Source organism: Malus sylvestris, chromosome 14, assembly GCF_916048215.2.
Source record: "Malus sylvestris chromosome 14, drMalSylv7.2, whole genome shotgun sequence".
In the NCBI taxonomy this organism is placed as follows: Eukaryota; Viridiplantae; Streptophyta; class Magnoliopsida; order Rosales; family Rosaceae; genus Malus; species Malus sylvestris.
Window position 1 is genome coordinate 10421823 of NC_062273.1, and position 19641 is coordinate 10441463.

Below are 19641 nucleotides of genomic sequence, written 5' to 3' on the forward strand. Positions count from 1 at the left end.
CGAATTAAATAAACTGAACAAAAATTATGATTATGTGACGTTTAATCTGTATTTTTTCACCTTTTTTAGTATTGATAATATATTATGTTAAAAAAATAAAAAATAAATGTGTGAATACCTTATTACTCTTATTTCTTTTTTCAAGTACAAATATATTTTATACTAAAAAAGAAAAAATTCAGGTAAAACACACAATAAACAACAAATACCCCTACGTTTTAATTTGCTTTCATCCACTCAAAACTTTCTAGCATTTTTTTTCAATAATTTGAATTAATATGTAGTTTGAAAAACAAAAATTCATAATTAAATAAAAAAATACTATTTATTCTTACTAATCAATTTTTCACACAAAATGTCCTATTTGTATAAAAAAAATACATACAACCCACCACTACTCCTCCCTCCCGCCTGTCAACCAAAAATAAAATAAAAATATTAATTTCATCGGGATTATTAAATTAATCATGTCATTTCCATTTTCTTTTCACATTGCTTGCCCTGTAATTCAAAAAATCAAGTTGGAAAAAATTAACAGATTTGGGGTGAAACACTGAAATCTGGTCGGATCTTGCTTTGTGGGATGTGGATATTGGTGGGTCTTCCTCTTCTTATTTCAATACAACGAACCTCCCTTGTTTCTCATTTCCTCCTCCTCCCGTAGAAAAAACAGCACCAACACCATACAAAAACAATTTTAGCTTTTTCTTTTGGTATTTGCTTTCTTCTTCCTCTGTGAGAAATGGGGATGTCTGCCACAGATTCACAGTTTCACGTTCTAGCTGTTGATGACAGCGTCATCGATCGAAAGCTGATCGAGAGGCTCCTCAAGACCTCATCGTATCAAGGTAAATAAACCCCTGCACTCGAGGTTTCGAGTTCCATTTTTTCCTTTCCAGAATAAGAAGAATATGGGTTCTCATTGTTTTACCATATTAATGTTGGGTTTTGGTTGTTGAATGCAGTTACTACAGTTGATTCTGGTAGCAAGGCTCTTGAGTTTCTGGGGTTTTATGAGGATGACCAAAGCAGTTCAGATTCACCTTCTGTCTCCCCAAACAATCAACAGGTCCTCTCTCAATCTCTCAAATTCCCAATCTTTTGATTACTTTTCTCTCCATTTTCCCCCCTGTTTTTTGGTAAAAATATTAATAAAAAAAATATGGGTTTCTAAATTTGATTGGTTTTCTGTGGTTGTGCAGGAAGTGGGAGTGAATCTTGTAATTACAGACTACTGTATGCCTGGAATGACAGGATATGATTTGCTCAAGAAAATCAAGGTATGCTTTTTATTTTTTTATATTCCCTTGCATTTTTTCTTTTCCTCGATCTTTCCCCATTGAGTTTTCTTCCATCTGTCCAATGGAGTTTTACAATTGTCCAATTGCCCACTTGGGTTTAAACTATCAATTAAAATCTCCTGGAATATTTGCCCACCAATTTTTCAACCCAAAAATAAGTCAGGTTCCAGATGTCAGTCGCAAGATTTCCTTTGTCACATTCCAAAAAGTTTATAGGATTTTTTTTATTTTTTTTTTGTGGATTTCTCAGGAGTCTTCATCTCTGAGGAACATACCTGTTGTGATCATGTCATCTGAGAATGTGCCTTCAAGAATCACCAGGTAACTTTTCTTTTTAGGGATTTTCACGCTCTCGTTTTCTGTTTCTGCACTCCTCGTGTTTCCGTCTCTTGATTCTCCTTTATCCAAACGTAAAGAAAAGTGAAAAAGGGAGGAACAGAGTGAACGGAAAAGAAAAAAAAAGGGAGTGCAGAAATCACTTACCTTAAAAAAATGGTAGGAAAATTTGAATTGTGAAGTTTAATTGATTAAACTATGTGGTTAATAACAGATGCTTGGAAGAAGGGGCTGAGGAGTTTTTCTTAAAGCCAGTGAGACTATCAGACTTGAGTAGGCTTAGACCCCATTTGATGAAAACCAAGTCCAGCAATCAAAACCAAGAAAAACAAGAAGATGAATCTGAAAACTCAGAGACTCAATCACAGGAGCAGGATCATGAACTAGAACAGCAACAACCGCAAACGATGCCGCCCAACAATAACAAGAGGAAGGCAATGGAAGAGGGGCTTTCACCTGATAGAACTAGACCCAGATACAGTGGGATCGCCACTCTGGTTTGATTTCCAATTTTTTTTTTTTTCTCCTGATGATTTGAACAACGTAATTTTACTACCTTTTTTCTCCTTTTTTTTGTTGTTGTTCTTTTTTTTTTTTTTGTCATTTCAGCTGCTGGTTGATACTGGCCGAAATGAGTGTAGAGGGTTTTTTTTCATGTCTACAATTACATGAAAATAGTTACATTCCAATTTTGTTGTGCTAGTTTGATTAATGACATAAAGTAGAAAAATTAAATAAATAAATTGATGTATAATGAAACAGGATTACTTTGATCAACGGAGTGTTTCCTTGTTTCCGCTTTTTGTTTTTCTAAAAAATTGCACTTAAATTGGTACATCCCGATTCATAACTGGCCTGCAGTGGAAAGGAATTGAGTATTTGCAGGATGATGTGAGTGTAAACTTTGTTAATGGTTAATTGAACATTTAATTTAACAAAATTTATAGTTTGACAAAAAAAAAAAATCATAATTGGCTTGAATATAAAGGGGTTTAAGACTCATAGTTCTGGGCTTAAGTAAATTGGTTAGAGCGGTGTGCTTCTTGTACTTGACTCAAGTTCAAAGCCTCTCTTCTCAATTTAAATTAGATTAGTTTTGAAGAAAGTTGAGGTTGTATTATAAAATTAATTGATAATACGAAGAATAGTCCAACTTACTAACTCTACGGGTCCAAATTAAATTATTCTCAACACGTACCCTCATGTGATGATTTTCAATCCTAAACATATGGATAACACAACAAGGTGACGTGGATCATGTATGGCTGTTGGGCTTCACACATTAGACAATCTGCTCTGATACCATGAAAAAAGTTGAGGTTACACCATAAAATTAATTGGCAATATAAGGAGTAGTCCAACTTACTTTTTTTTTTTTATGATACTTACTTAAGTACGTCCGTCATCTTATCGATGTGAGATTCATTCTCTAACAAAGTTAAATAAAAATTATTGTGTTTTTTGTCTAGATCAAGTCAAGCTCAACCAGTCACCTAATAGCAAGGCAGGTGGCACATGATTTGCCTCCTCAGTCTGAAACCAAAAGAAAACAGCATATCTTTCACATCCTCCTCGATATCAATATTCTTCAACCGTTCATGAAGCCGGGTGCATACGCCATTTTTTTCTAGTCTTTATTCTCATGTGAGTTGGGGTGGCGGGAGTGCCTTGCAAGTGGCGAGGGGAGCCCCTAGAATTTTCGACAAGAACATTTTCTGATTTGCGGTGGGCTAGAGCACACCCGAGTCCCCACCCCAGCCTGTCATGACATGCCCCCAAAAACTTCACCCTTGTCATTCTGACAAGGCCTAGGGCTTGAAAGATGACCTTCAACCTGAAAAACCACCTCCAGCGGGCCAAATCGAAGAGATCAAGTGGTGGGTCATGCGAAGCCTATCCAAAAGCTCGAGCAAGTTAAGCCTGGCCTTGTCCAGCAAACAAGGTTGATGTCATGCCAAGCAAATTAAGCCTGGCTTTGCTCCATCGAACAAGATTAACGTCAACCACGTTTTGTAATTTACATGCAACAAGGTAACCCAAAAAAAAAAAAAAAAAAAAAAAATATTTATGAATAGTAATCACCTTTACCCAACAAGTGGAGTTGCACAAATATAAATACTATTGAGAGTGAATAATACGAGCAATTTACATGTCTCTTGCCCTTTAAAACGGGTGAAACTAATGGACCCAAGCAGGCCTTTTTGAGTACTTAAATGAGAGAGTCATCACAGCCATACCCCATGACAATTGAGTTTTAAAAGTCCATCACCATAGGCTTATCAACATTAATTAATCAAATTAATGGAGCATAAATTTGAAAAAGAAGAAATCACATCCTTCTTTTTGTTACTCTATTTATTAAAATTCCTTTCATTTTTAATTTTTGATCAAGGTTCTTGGTATTAATAACATCATGAATTATTTAAATAATAAAATATTTTTATTTTTAAATATATTCCTTTAGTGTTAAAAATGTATATTTATATTTATGACTAAATTTTTATCATATATTTTTATTTTTAGTTCGTACCTATTTTTAATTTGTACCCATATATTAGTTTCTTTTTGTACCCATATTTTTTTTAAAGTTTTATTTGTGTTTGTACCATGTATACCGTCACATGACATTGTATATTTAATCAATGATAGAAAAATTACATATGGTATATTTATGTTTTATGCCTAAATTTTGTATCATATATTTATATTTTTAGTTTGTACCCACTTTTTGACACACCCCGACCATAAAATCAGGGCGTGTTGGCCGTCATGTGGGCATGACGTAACCAAAAGTGCGACGCAGAAGCAAAAAGGTAAAAGAAATATGAAGGGGTAAAAACCAACTACTAGCAATAATATCCGAACTAACATGCTAGAGTGAGTTTAAGTGTGAAACACACATAATCAGAGCATAAGTACTCGGTGCAGTCAAGTAGGACCATTACTAAATTACAACACCTGAGGGTGAGTCATACATTTAGGTAGTCTGTCAGAACGCCGTGGAAATCCTCATGAGCCAACAACACTGCTAACTAGAACCTGGAGGGGCGCAAAAATAAGATTGAGTGGGTCAGTAAAACAAAGCTTTTCGAAAATATTTCATTTAATAACACTTTTAACCCCTCAGAGCAACTCCAGCGGATGCTGGTTGCTCGGGCGACAGGGGAGGAGAAAGGGCCTGAGGGCCGGTGGGAGCAGCTCCAGCGGGGAAGGGCCCGAGTGAGGGTGGGAGCCCGAGCGAAGGGGGGGTAGGGAGTCGACGGGCCTGTGGCCCGAGTGCTTTGTATTTTTTATTTTTTTGTGTCAGAGAGAGAGAGAGAGAGAGAGAGATGGGATTTTTTATTATTTAAACAAACAAAAAAAACTATTATTTTGATTGCTTATTGACAGGGGGATGGTTCTAAGGGTGGAGATGTAAATGGCAATTACTGTTCATTAATGGTAGTTACTATTCATTTAAGGCAGTTACTGTTTAATAGGGTGGATTGAATAGTGGATTGCCAGGGGGAAGGGCTCCATGGGTGGAATTGCTCTCATTGTAAAACCTGTATGCTTTCCCAGAAAATAATATATATATAACCATATATAACAGCAAATAACTCAAATCACAAGTCTTTAACACTTTTCAGGAAAATATGTCATGCTATGCTTCAAAACATAATAAGGATGCATCAATATAACAAGTGAAATAAGGAATCAACCCGAGACCCTGCAGCTGTCCTGTACGGCTAATTCTATGGCTCAATACCCAATCCAGCCGGAGTCACCAACTGTGACCTGTACGGCACTACTCTGCACACAAGTCGGAACTATCTGAAGTAGTTTGTACGACAAGAATGGTGTAAGAATACGCTCTAGTGCTTCTCTCATCAACAGCTGTATAATAATCTAAAGTTACCTACAAGTCGGAACCATCTCTAATGGTCTATACGACATGTTGGAACCATCTCTAATGGTCTGTACAACATGCACCTACTTGGATCCAAGATGAACGTGTGGTGCAGGTGAATAATATAAGCACTAACACCAGGGGTGCAGGTTATGAGCTCTCAACATAAATCACATCAAACAATAAATCACATGAACAACATAAAACTCACCTGATACTCACATGTGCGTCCACAGCACCATTTAACATATATGCATCAAATACTAGTTCATATATTTCATATAATATGCATGCATGGCATTTTAAAGCATACTATTATTTAAATTCAATTTCTGGGAAAAGTCAGTAGTATATAGGTATATACAGAAAATAACTGCCCACTCACTGGTAAATCGAAGGGTTGTAACCCCCGTGACGCCCTTGAACGCGCTCGTCCTCGGGATAGGTCTCACATATATGCGAAATAACTATAAAAACGTTATTTTAAAGCACATAACCAACAATACGTAATAATTCTCATACGATGCTCAATTTGGATATATGAATATACCACAGTGACCTACTCGACTTCACGAACGTTGAGATATTTTTAGAATAATTTTTCAACGCCGCATGCGCCCCCACGCACGTCATCCCTTACCTCTAGACGCCGGAAAATCTCGTCGGCGCCGGAAAACTGGGAAAATTTCTAACTAAGGTTTCTCCCTCGATTCTTCACCATTTCTCACGCAATTTATACCAAAATGAAGCCCTAAGCATGTAGAATCACGTCAAACAAGTTTCAAGATCTAAAATCTACTAGATCTTACTTGAGGAAGCTCGATAATCCGGCCAAATTTGAAAAGCTTCGTTCTCAGTCCTCCGACGTCTAAATTCTACCAACGAAGTACCCCGAAGCTCGTGAGAACCTCCTTAAGCTCACTGTGAGCTTGAAATTCCCTGAAACACAATGTTTTACGTGTGCATGAACAGTGCACATTTTCGGGGTTAGGGTTTCACGATAATTTCGAAGGTCTTAAGTTCCAAAATTAGTATGTTTGAACTCAGAGACTCAAGATGAGTTCGATTCTTACCTTAGAACCTTCGATCTGTGAAGAAATGGCGTAGAATAAGCTTGTCCGTACGTGCACAGTGACAAAGGTGCAGAAAAACCAAGAGAGAGAAGGGAGAGAAAGTCCACGGGAGTGAGAGAGAAAAGGCAGGTTTGTGTGTGTGTGGTCCACATTAATCCCTAACCACACAATTGAAAACATAACCTAAGTTCCAAATTAAATTTCCACAAACTTAGGAAGGACAATATTAATCAAATGTATAAGTCACACACACACCTTAGAAATCTTTAGGGACAATTCCATCTTTTCATACTTCGGTAAAAGATCTCGGGACGGGCTGTGACACTTTTAATTTGCAACATTTAAAAAAAAAATTGTAGTATTTTCTTTTTAGTTTTATTTTGTACTCATGTATTAATTTCTTTTAGCACCTATATTTTTTTTTTAAATTCATTTGTACTCATAATTTTTTAATCTTTTATCTGTACCCTAATTTATTTATAATGTACCCATTCTTCTTTGTTAATGTACCACTTTGTTATATGTGAAATGTACCAATTTTTTTGTAAAATGTACCAATTTTTCTAACACAATACATTCTTTTGCCATTTATTATTTCTTATTTTTACATAGTTTTTATCCATTTATTCAATCAAAATGTTTGAATTTTGTTATTGTAACCGTTTCTAATAGTATTATAATGAGGGATTTTAAATTTATAGGATTATAAATCACATAAAATATCAAACAATTAATGTCAAAACTATAAAAATAAAAATATTAATTGTAATATAATGAGGTGTTCAAAGTCAAGGAACTTTGATCAAACTTTGAATATCATTAAAGTTTAGTAAAAGAATGTTAAGGATTAGAGACTGCATCCAAAATATATTGGTATTAATTCAGTATACTAATGGACCCAAGCAGGCCATTTTGAGTACTTAAAAAGTCCATTGTGATGTTATGCTTCAATACTTTTCGCAAATTTTCTTGTGCGGACTATATTTGCAGACCATCTACACGGACCAACTTAAACCGTTGGATTTCATCGGGACGTCTCACAATAAAATTGAACTCATTGGTGGAACCAGATCATAAATGACTCGTTAATGGGAAAATTTTGAATAAAATGTAATATAAGTTGAATAATTTATATAAAATAGGAGAAAAATCATAAAACTATTTCGGAAGTTGCTACTGACTCGTTGCAGGGTGCTCGCCATTTTGAAGAAAACAGGGAAAAACTATATCAAACGAATCACAAGGTGCATGTGGTACATAATGATTAAAATATTATATAAAGTGTTTGTGTAAAATCAAGAAAAATTGAAAAAATAATTTGAATGTTCACATGAACTTCTTGAACCGACTTATTGAGAAATGAGCATAAAACCTCTATTATGAGTTGAAATCAAGGTTCTAAAAGACATTAAGCGTTAGTCAGGCGGTAGTTGGTGCCTAGCGCTAGTCGGGCAGTAGCTGGTGCCTAGCACCTAGGCTATTAGGCGGAGCCTAGGCGAACTAGGCGAATTTAAATAAATTTATGATCCATATGATAAATAAGGGTCTGCTTATATTTAAAAAATACATAATTGCTTTGGAATATTGTCACATCCCGGCCCGGGGCGGACCACTTCTTGGGCGCGCTCCACCACCATAGCACGATATTGTCCGCTTTGGGCCCCGACTACGCCCTCACGGTTTTATTTCTGGGAACTCACGAACAACTTCCCAGTGGGTCACCCATCTTGGGAGTGCTCTGGCCTCCTTCTCGCTTAACTTCGGAGTTCCTACGGAACCCGAAGCTAGTGAGCTCCCAAAAGGCCTCATGCTAGGTAGGGATGGGAATATACATTTAAGGATCACTCCCCTGGGCGATGTGGGATGTTACAATACCAGCACACCTTGATTCTAGGATCGGGGTGTGTCAAATATATAAATTGAAAAATAAAATGACAAATAGATTATAAAGTATTAGAACATAATGCAAAATGAAAAATATCTATTTTCTGTTTAAGTGAGAGGTGCGACCTACACAGGCTAGGCGAGTGCCTAAGTAGGTATAGGAGCCATTTCTTAATTTTCAAACTGACACACCCCGACCCGGAATGTCCACTAGGACTTCGAATCAAGCTGTGCTGGCCAACACTTGGAAGGTGACGAAGCCATAAAGTGTGATGATGTGGAAAATTATGAATAAATTTAAACCAAAGAGTGCCTTAATACCAGAGTGCACTGGTGAGCAGGAATGAACCCACTTCACACATGACGTTAGAGCATAAGCAAGTACAGAAAAGTGAATTAAGAATCATACCCTTGAAATAGTCTCCGATACTAAGAGTCGCCACGAGTCTTTGGTGATAAGAAAACTCAGCTAATAAAACCTAGAGGGTGAAGACAAGACAAAGATGAGTAGCCTTGTAAGTAAAATACTAATAGAAAACAAATAAAACATTATAATCCCTCACTACAACACCTTTATAATATCCAGAAAAATCATAATATACCACACACAACATCTCATCAATAATGTCAAATAATCATGCGATTAATAACTCATACTAGTACGCAAGTCGGAGTCACCTCTGGTGACCTGTACGACTTACCCATATCTTATCACATATACTAGTTCATTATATATTTCATCACATATGCTAGCTCATCGTATATTCGTCACATATGCTAGCTCATCACATATTCATCACATATGCTAGCTTATCACATATTCATCACATATGCTAGCCCATCGCATTACATATCTCATCAATCATTGCTAGCACATAAGCCGGAGTCACCTCTAGTGACCTGTACGACTGAAATCGTAACTCATCAATCATTGCTAGCTCATAAGCCGGAGTCACCTCTAGTGACCTGTACAACACTATATTGCACACAAGTCGAAACCACTAAAAATGTATGTACGACAAGATTGGGTGTAATATAATTATGCTCAATGCTACGCATTCAAGATAACCATGTGATAAATCGCTAGTCACATACGAGTCGAAACCACCTATGGTGGTCTGTACGACAAAACTGTGCACCTAAATTGGATCCAATGTGAGCATAGAGTGCAGGAGGTGACATTATAAACATGCATGTACCATATCTCTGGCTAAATCACAATCACCCGGGGTGCAGGTTTATGAGCTTTAAATGCATCTAATACAACATGTACGACTCATAAGCAATCTGTACGACAATGCTAGAGTTGCCTTAAACATAAATGTAGTCATATCATAACCCCATCAATTCAACTAATACCGTATACTTACTTGAACTTACCTAAACTTACCTGAACTTACCTGTGTGTCCTGCGTTCACCTTTGCACTTCAGGGTGTTCACAATAATTATGTGCAAGGGATATACATATGGATATGCCATGATGAAATCTAAAATAAAAACATTTCATAGTATTTCCAATTATATAATATGGTGTACTAACTATTAATCACCAAAACATAAAGTTTTTTTTTACCAATATCCCTCACATTGCTCAATTCCTTAAACCAGGTTATTGTCTCGATTATATAATCTCATTTCTTATATGGCTACTTCTAACATCTCGTTAAACTGCCTACGTACCCTAAACAGGGATCAAGCCATTCGTAGTTCACAATAGTCATTTATAGTAATACGCATATGGATATATCACGATGAAATCTAAACTCAATCATCTCATAGTATTTTATAACATATAAATATATATATATATATATATATATATATATATATATATATATGTCATGGCATAAATTTCTCAATTTTATTTAAAAACATTTATAGAATTATCAATCATGAAAAATATGATGAGCAAGGAAAGATCCACTCACCTGGAGTCCATGCTACAACTTCATAGCATAAACATTGAGGCGTCACAAATGATCGGCGTCTGTGAACAATTATCAAACCATATCTTAGAATTCTTGTTGATACAATACATAACTTACATCGCACATAAGTCTAAGTAATTCGGTCCAGAAGATCTACATATTAGATCTTTGATCCGTAACTTCCAAGGATTCACATTATGCTTCTAGAATAACATACTAAAATTTCATTACGATCCAACGGACGGATCTCCGCTAATTACCAAAAACCAAGTGGCGGTCAACATTTTATTTTACGAATTTACCAATCCAATTTGAGGAGATCCGTACATCGGATTCCCAATCCCTAAGTTCCTATATTCCTCAAATATTATGAATAATAACCTATTAAAGTTTGATGACGATCCAACGGTCGGATCATCGTTTCATATAATGGCCTATTAACGAATCTTAGAGAATTTTGGTTCTAACGATCAATCTACATCATTAAATTCTCAAAACTGAATTCAAGGCATCAAATATAGCTTTAAAATAGCATTGGCGGCCCTCTGGCCACGCACAGCCGAGGGTGGCGGTTGGTCGCCCCGACTCGCCGGAAAAATCAACTATCTCTAAAAATTACCAAAATTTGCAGATTTGAAGATCTCAATGAGTAGAACAACTTTTATACCTGTGACCAATGCCAATTTGACACATCCCGACCAGAGTCGAGACGTGCTGGCCATCACGTGAGAGTGACGTAGCCATGAGCGCAAAGCGGAAACGATAAAGAGTAAGGGAAATACTAACAATTTAAAACCAAGCAACTAGCAATCCCAGATAAGAAAGGATGCTAAAGAGAGTTTAAGTGTATAAATACACTTTCAGAGCAATAAGAAAATCTAGTTGCAGTCAAGTAGGACAATTACTAAGACACAACACCCTAAAGTAAATCCTACTTTTCAGATTCTGTCAGAACACCGTTGGATTCCTCGTGGCCACCAAACTCCGCTACCTAAGACCTAGAGGGGCGAAAAACAAAGTTGAGTGGGTCATTTCCTTTGAATATACTAATCCCTCGGCGTAAAACAAGTATATAGTTACTTTCCCAGAAAATAGAATACATAAATATGTATATAAATACATCACTTTAATTCATGCTTTACATAATCATAATAATATGTATGTCATGCCAAGATATAACAAAGTAAGTCATTCAAGTAAGAATAATTTCATAGAAATATAACATGCTAGCCGGAACCCCTGTGGTAGTCTGTACGGCTGAATTCATAGCTCAAAAGTCAATCCAGTCGGAGTCACTACAATGACCTATACGACAATAAACTGCACAAGAGTCGGAACCAAATGAAAAGGTCTGTACGACAATAATGGGTGTAATATAATTATGCTCAATACTACTCTCACATAATAGCCGGGCGATAAATCGTTAGTCACCTACTTGTCGGAACCGTAAATAAGGTATGTACGACAAGACTGTGCACTTAAATTGGATCCAATATGAGCATATAGTGCGAGAGGTGACATAATAAACAAGCCTGTATCATATCTCTGGCTAATTCACAATCACCCTAGGTGCACTTTTATGAGCTCAACATTATTCAATCACATATCACATCATCGGCAATTCACATAACCAAACATACTTACCTGGGCTTACCTGAGCCTCCACAGCACCATGCAACAATATGCATAGTTATGATAATGCTTATACTAAATTATGAGGCATATATGACATGGCATTTAAATCACATTTCCTTTAAATATGTTTTCTGGGAAAAACGTCAAGTGTGTATATCTATATATATATACGAAAAATAACTGCCCACTCATAGATATGTCGATGGGTCGTAGCCCCCAAGCCTCGATTGATTACGCTCGTCCTGAGAATAGGCCTCACCTAGAGGCGTAATAACCGAATAAACGTTATTTAACGTACATAACCAACAATAAGTAATAACTTCTCATATATTGCTCAAATTGGGTATATGAATATACCACAGTGACCTACACAACCTCAGGATCATCCCCATATTTTTAGAATATTTTTCCTAGCTCCCACACACCGCCACGCGCTGGCCAAGGCACGGCCAGACGCGCCCCCCACGCGCGGCCATGTGCCAGGCACACTAACGGTGTCAACTGACGCCGTCAGGTATATTCTGGAATATTCTGTTTATTCCTTAAAAAAACTTAACGGCGTGACCTAACGCCGTTAGAATATTCCGTTTAACTTAACGGAATATCCTCTCGTCTTCTACCTTCAGCTCCGGCGACCGTCGCCGTCGCCGAAAAACTGGGAAATTTTCAAGACTCTATAACTCACTCGTTTTTCATCCATTTTTTACAAAATTACCACCAAAATGAAGCTTAGGACATAAGGAAGAGAAATATACCACTTTAAAGCCTCAAAGTCGACTGAATCACACCAGAGAAATTCCACAAAAACTGGCCAACCCTTGAACTCGTGATCCCGACATCCAAAACACTCCAATACACCCTGAGCTTCGTGACAACCTTCTAAAGCTCTCTGTGAGCTTGAAATCCCCTAAAAACCTCACAATAATTAGTGCATGAATAATACCTCATTTGGGGTTAAGGTTTTCACGTGATTTCAAAGTATTTCTCACTTGAAAATGGTATAGATGAACTTAAGAGGTTACAAGGATTCCAAATCTCACCTTTTTACCTTCGATCCGTGCTTGAAATTTTGGTTTCTAGATCGTCCGTACATTTTGTACGGGAAAGAAACAGAAAATCGAGAGGGAGGAGAGAGAGAGAAGACATGAGGAAGAGAGAGAGAGAGCTAATGTGTGTGTGTGTGTGGTCTTAAAGTCACTAACCAAAACTAAGAAAATCTTAGTTCTAATTGGGTCACCAATCCCAAATAATTAAACCAATACATATCACACACACATTATTCAACGTCCGAGGGTATTTCCATCTTTTCATAATTTCAAAAATAACTTCCCGGGATAGGCTGTGACATTGGCCGGGAAAGGCTCAAATTTCATCAAAACCCGTCGGAACCCTATAAATGGGTGTTCTTGATTCGTCCCCAATTCGACTTCGACGTTCCAACCAATGATTGGGCATTGTTCTAGGCCTTAAGGGAAGTCTATGAGTGGTGACAATCGGAAGAAATTGCTTTAGAAATGGGAGAATTGACACAAAACCTGTTGGTGTCACCCTCGCCAATAGTCACGGATTTGACCCAATTTCCATCGAATCTTGATAGAAGAATGAAGGGGAAGATGTATGGTGATGATTTTAGGTGAAAATTGGGTGAAATTCGCTTGAAAAACGGCTCGGAAACGTCGGAATTCCACCGATTTTGAAACCGGGTTGGGTGCGGGTTCAAGGGATCCGGCCGATCCTCTCCTTTTCTTTCTCCCTCCTTTCCCTTCTTTCCTTCTTCTGGTTGGTCACTCACCTTCCTCTCTCCTCTCCTAATTCAGCCTCTCCTTCATTTTTCCAAATTGGGCAGCTTTGCCCAATCCCTTTCCATCATTTGTTTTCTTCCTCCCCAACACCTTCATCTTTTCTTTTTCCCATAATTCTCCCAACAACTAATAAAATAATAATGCTTATAATATATGCATATAAAAAATATAAATAGTAACCAAAATAAAAGTACTTCTCGGTTTAGAGTTCAGTAGAACTTTAACCGTAACTCCAAATCCTTTTCTGCTTGTGCCTACGAGCCAGTGTTGTCAAATACTTCAGGGATACGCTAAAGAAAAATTTCATACGCCTCACTATACGCTGATCAACGAAAATCAAAACCCTCGCCTTTAAGGGAACTTTCGTAAAATCATGTCTTTAAAATTCATAAAATCGTAAAATTAGGGACGGGCTATCACACAAACACCTAAGGATTAATTGAAGCGGTGGCCAGCCGCTTAGCGTTTAGGCGGGGGCCTTATAGAAACAGGAAAACTTCCTCTGTAAGCTTTCAATTTTATTTACTTGATTAATTATGTGTACACTGTGAAGGTATATATATAGCCTTTGGCTATTTACATAGATACCCCTTAACTGCCTAACCTTATAACAATCCTAACTAATCACAACCATTAGCACAACTAATTACATTTAGTTGTAACAAACTATTTAACAGTAACTGAAATGGATGACTTGTCATTCTTCCTAATACACCCCCTTAAGCTAGAATGGGAATCATAACAGATTCCAATTGGAAGCTTGGAGCACAGATAGTGAAATCGACTTTTAGATAGGGACTTGGTGTGGAGATCAACCAATTGGTCTTCATTGCAAACAAACTGCACTTTAAGAAGATTAGCCAGAATCAATTCTCGAATATAGTGGTAGTTTATCTCAATATGCTTTGTGCGAGCATGAAAGACATGATTAGATGCTAAAGATATTGCTGAGATGCTGTCACACCAAAGTTGAGGCAATGTAGGTAGAGGAAAGTGAATATCTCTGAGAATCTTGTAGACCCAAGTGAGTTTTGCAGAAAGAGCAATATTCAGTTTCTGTAGATGACCTAGCAACAGTACTTTGCTTTTTGGCACTCCAGCTAATAAGATTGAAGCCTAAGAACACACAGTAGCCACTTTTAGAACGTCTATCAAATGTACAGCCAGCCTAATCAACATCAGAGTATGCTGAAAGATGGACAGGACCCTTTGTGAACCACAAACCATGTGAAAGATAACCTTTAAGAAATCTGAGAACTCTTTTAGTTACCTGAAAATGTTGTTCTCTATAAGCATGCATGAACTGGCAGATCTGGTTCACAGCAAATGCAAGGTCCGGTCTAGTCCAAGTTAGTTATTGTAAACCTCCTAATATAGAACGATATTCGGTGGGATTGGACAAGAGAGGCCCACTGTGGTCTAATTTCTTGGAACTAAAAGGTGTGTAGCATGGTTTGGCACCCATGTTTGTTTTCTTGAGAAGATCAAGTAAATACTTGGTTTGATGTTGAAAGATGCCTTGTGAGGATATGTGTACTTATAAGCCCAAGAAGTAGTGTAAAGGACCAAGATCCTTCACTGGAAACTGAGAACTAAGTTGTGTAATAAACTGTTGATATAGTTGAGAGTTTGGATCAGTTACAAGAATATCATCAACATACAATAGGACAATAACCAAATGAGGACCATTTAGAACAAACAAGGAGGCATCAAAGGAAGATTGTTTGAACCCAAGAGAATGAAGGGCTTGAAATAATTTATCAAACCAAGCTCGAGGAGCTTGTTTGAGTCCATATAGAGATTTCCTCAACTTGCAAACATGACTAGGAGAATTAGGATCAATAAACCTAGGAGGTTGTTGCATGTAGACATCCTCATTTAAGTCTCCATGAAGAAAGGCATTACTTATATCCAATTGATTGAGAAACTAATTATATTAGACAACAAGAGTGAGTAGGATTCGAATTGTAACCAGCTTGGCAACTGAACTCAAAGTCTCTTGAAAGTCAATACCTTCTTGTTGATGGAAGCCCTTTACAACAAGGCGGGCTTTATACCTGTCAATAGTACTATCAACCTTTTTCTTAACTCGAAACACCCACTTACATTCAACTATATTTTGGGAAGGATGAGAGGGGACTAGTGACCAAGTACCAGTAGATATCAAGGCATTGTACTCATCTTGCATTGCAGCTCGCTAGTGAGCATGCTTAGAAGCTTGCAAGTATGTATTGGGAACATAATCAAGATAACAGGAAGAGAATGCTTGGTTGCTGCATAAGCTTGAGGTTTAGATTTGCATATGCCAGCCTTGGATCTTGTGATCATTGGATGAGAATTAATAGGGATAAAAGGACAACTTGTCTGACTTAATGGCAAGGTTGAGGGTTCTGAAACTGAAACAGAACTAGAAGGAGGTACTGAGATGGTTTAAGAAGAAGATGAATTTGGAGCATTAGAGACAGGGGCAGAAACATGTGGTAGGGGGGAGGGGGTGATGCACTGCTAGTGGAGAGATTGGGAATATATTGATCAAAATGAAGATTCAGAGATGAAGAACTTTCTAGAGATGATGTATTTTGATTGAATAGTGGTTGAAATCAAATAGGAGAATTTCACAAATGTTACATTGGGTACTTGGTGTTTGTCATGTTACATGATACACTTGTACAAGTTTCATGATGGTGCTTAATTGAATATCCTTGACCAATCACCATGTTCATGATGTTGATTTGGCATATTGAACGTACCACGTTGAAGATATCGCATTGCCGGTCACATACCAATCGAAGATATATTTTTTGCATTTTAGAAATATTTTTTATTAATGTTAAACTCAAACTATACATTAATGGATGTATAATTGTAACAATCCAAATGACAATGTACCCATCGTCAAAGGGTAGATGACGTAATCACAAACGTTTTCATATTTTTCACATTTGTAAATTAATTATTATGATCTCTTTAATGTGCTTTTGTATTTTATAGGAATAATAAAAATAACACATGGCCTTTATCAAGTTCTGCCATATGGGTTATGTACGAGTTTGGACCAAGCAAAATGCATCACTTGTTTGGGTTGTCTTGTGAGAAATTTCGGTATTGCCCTCGCTAGAGTTAAACTGGTATTTTTTGGATGATCACTTGCGACATGTTATGAAATAATATCCTAAACTCTAGTGATGACCGAGAAGATGGCACATGGCAATGAGAAATGAAAATATATATAATTTGAAATTTTCATACAAAATAAGAGAAAAATTCAAAAAAAAAAAAAAAATTCAAAAGTTGCTACAAATTTGTTGTAGGGTGCTCGTTGTTTTGATGCAAATAACTCGAGAAAATTATATCAAACTAATCAAAAGGTGCCACATGGCACATATTGAATAAAATATTATATAAGGTATAACTTTTTATAAAATCATAGAAAAATCAAAAAAATATTTCGAAGTTGTCACGGCTCCTTGAACCGTGCTTATCGAGAAATAAGCATAAACCTCGATTGCGTGTTGAAATCAAATTAAAGAATTTCACAAATGTTAAATGGATACTTGATGTTTGTCATGTTACATTATACACTTGTACAAGTTTCATGATTTGGTGCTTAATATCAACTCCTTGACCAATTACCATGTTCAATTGTTCATGAAACTAATTTGGTATATTGAACATACCACATCAAAGATGTCGCATTTGACACACCCCGACCCAGAATGTCCACATGGACTCTAAATCGAGTTATGTTGGCTGACATTGGGAAGGTGACCAAGCCATAAAATGTGGTGATGTGGAAAATGTGAATAAATTAAAACCTAAAAGTGATTAAATATAAGAGTGCGCATGTGAGCGAGATTGAACCCATTTCACACGTGATGTCATAGTATAAGTAAAGTACAGTGAAAATAGAATAAGAAATGTACCATTGGAAGTGATCTTCAGTACCAACTTTTGCCAAGAATCCTCATCGACACAAGAGCTCTCCACTAAAACCTAGATGGGCGAAAAACAAGGGTGAGTGGGCCTAAAAAACAAGTTGTGTAAAAACCTTTTCGAAAACGTATAATTCATCGTCGTAAAACCAGTATAGTTTCCAAATATATATACTACATATAGTATGAAAATATTTACCGCAAACAACAATATTTCACCTATAAAACTTATAACAACCATTAATCACAATTGTGGATGCAAATTTTCTCCTCTTCGATCTTGGACGATTTTGCACCTACAAAACAACTAGCACCTTAGGTTAAGGCCAAAAGCCTCACGCGCCCACGATGAATGGGGGGGGGGCTTTGGCCGAAGAACCTCCGATGCCAAAGTTAGAAATTTAGAGAGAAATAGTGTTTAGAGTGTTTTGGAATTTTTGCAAGAGGTTTGGACTGAATTTTTGGTGAGAATATGAGCCTATTTATAGGATTAGGCTTCCCCATTTTTCACCAAGGAAGGGCCGGCCACACCCTTTCCTTTTCTTAGTCAATTTGTGGTTTTTTATTAGCCCCTTTATTGGCTAATAAAATAGAAATGAATGGGGTCTTAAATGATTAGCTTTATTTGAGTAATAAAGTGGAGGAAAATAAAAAAAAAGGTAGGGAAAAGATGGGAGGGAATATGGCCGGTTACTATGGGATTTTTAGGTTTTATTTTAGGTTTAATTAGCCAATTAATTGGCTAATTAAATATGAAAGGAGATATTTTATTATTTATGGTATTGATTGGCTAATTTAAAAGGGAATGAAAGGTGGAAAAGGTAGAAAAAAGGTGATGGAATAGACTTTGAATGGGGTAGCCGGCCCTATCCCATTTTTTAGGTTTGAGTGGATGTTTCAAATTGGTAATTAAGGGATGATTTTAGGAGATATGGGAAGAATATATTATTTAGATAATTAATTAACTAAATAATATATTAGGGAAATTAAGTTTTGGAAATAATTACCTAAAATAAGATAATTTGGAATTAGTTACCTCTTCTGGAGCATTTTTGAATTGGTTGAGGATGATTACCCACTACTTGCGCGTAGGAATCCCGATATACCTCAAGGGTATTTTTGTCCTCTTTCGTTCACAAATCCACGTGTCGCCTAGTGAATATTTTTGGCTCCACAAATGCCCCCACACCTGTTGAGCTGTTTGCAGAAAAGGGCAATAGGTGTAGAGATTTTTTTGCTTTAGGAAATTCTGAACTGTTTCCTATTTTGTTGTTGATTCTTTCTTTCAATAGGAAATTAAATCCTTCTAGGAAAAGGAAATAAATTTCCCCAAAGCTTATTTAAGTCCACCTTAAGTGGATTGTTAAATCAACTTTTAGAGTGAAACTTATTCATCCTTACAAGAGAAAAAGAGAGCTTAGAGGATATTTGTTCCCCCTCCTCTAGCAATCTTCTACGTCTTGCCCGTGTAAAGGATCGCTCTTCGTTGCTTCCAGGTAAGAAAAAATTATTTTTCTTGTCTTCTTGATTTTCTGGAATCTTTGGATCTTGATTCTTGGCCTGATGGGAATCAGAGACTTGTTATAGGTTGATCTGGTGAACCATGGCATGGTAATGCCATGAAAAAATATATATTTTTTTCTTGCTGGCCGTTGAAGCAAGCCAGGCCGTGGGGCCTGGCAGGTTTGCTGGTCCTGCGGCTTTAAGCCTAATTCTTTTTTTTTTTTTTTTTTTTTTTTTTTTTTTTTTTTTTGCTGCCGAGAGCTGTTTCTTTTTTCTTTTTTTTCTTTTTTTTTTTTTAATTTTTTTTTTAACAACTCTCTAACAAATCTTCCTTGTACTTTTGTAGAATTTTCAAGC

General features: G+C 36.7%; 1 protein-coding gene and 3 long non-coding RNA genes across 4 annotated transcripts; 1 reads left to right on the forward strand and 3 right to left on the reverse strand.

Moving 5' to 3' along the window:
- Window positions 1-410: 410 nt before the first annotated feature.
- Window positions 411-2414, forward strand: LOC126598348 (two-component response regulator ORR10-like). The gene is made up of 5 exons (XM_050264701.1): window positions 411-848; window positions 966-1069; window positions 1203-1280; window positions 1552-1622; window positions 1852-2414. Exons 1-5 carry the CDS (start codon window positions 743-745, stop codon window positions 2138-2140), a joined length of 648 nt encoding a protein of 215 aa, XP_050120658.1. The 5' UTR covers window positions 411-742; the 3' UTR covers window positions 2141-2414.
- Window positions 1481-1921, reverse strand: LOC126598351 (uncharacterized). Its single transcript, XR_007614800.1, has 2 exons — window positions 1785-1921; window positions 1481-1699 (listed from the first exon to the last, which is right to left on the reverse strand). It is a non-coding gene; the product is annotated as an uncharacterized LOC126598351 (long non-coding RNA).
- Window positions 2415-4462: 2048 nt separating the features above from the next.
- LOC126598349 (uncharacterized) lies at window positions 4463-9001 on the reverse strand. Its single transcript, XR_007614798.1, has 3 exons — window positions 8893-9001; window positions 5912-5993; window positions 4463-4676 (listed from the first exon to the last, which is right to left on the reverse strand). It is a non-coding gene; the product is annotated as an uncharacterized LOC126598349 (long non-coding RNA).
- LOC126598350 (uncharacterized) lies at window positions 6051-7052 on the reverse strand. The gene is made up of 3 exons (XR_007614799.1): window positions 6855-7052; window positions 6600-6757; window positions 6051-6465 (listed from the first exon to the last, which is right to left on the reverse strand). It is a non-coding gene; the product is annotated as an uncharacterized LOC126598350 (long non-coding RNA).
- Window positions 9002-19641: the final 10640 nt, after the last annotated feature.

What these genes read in the sequence shown, in the direction of transcription:
- LOC126598348 (XM_050264701.1), top strand. Translation starts at nt 743, where the DNA reads ATGGGGATGTCTGCCACAGATTCACAGTTTCACGTTCTAGCTGTTGAT. An exon ending in TCTCCCCAAACAATCAACAG is followed by an intron (nt 1,070 to 1,202) that starts GTCCTCTCTCAA and finishes GTGGTTGTGCAG; the next exon opens with GAAGTGGGAGTGAATCTTGT. An exon ending in ATTTGCTCAAGAAAATCAAG is followed by an intron (nt 1,281 to 1,551) that starts GTATGCTTTTTA and finishes TGGATTTCTCAG; the next exon opens with GAGTCTTCATCTCTGAGGAA.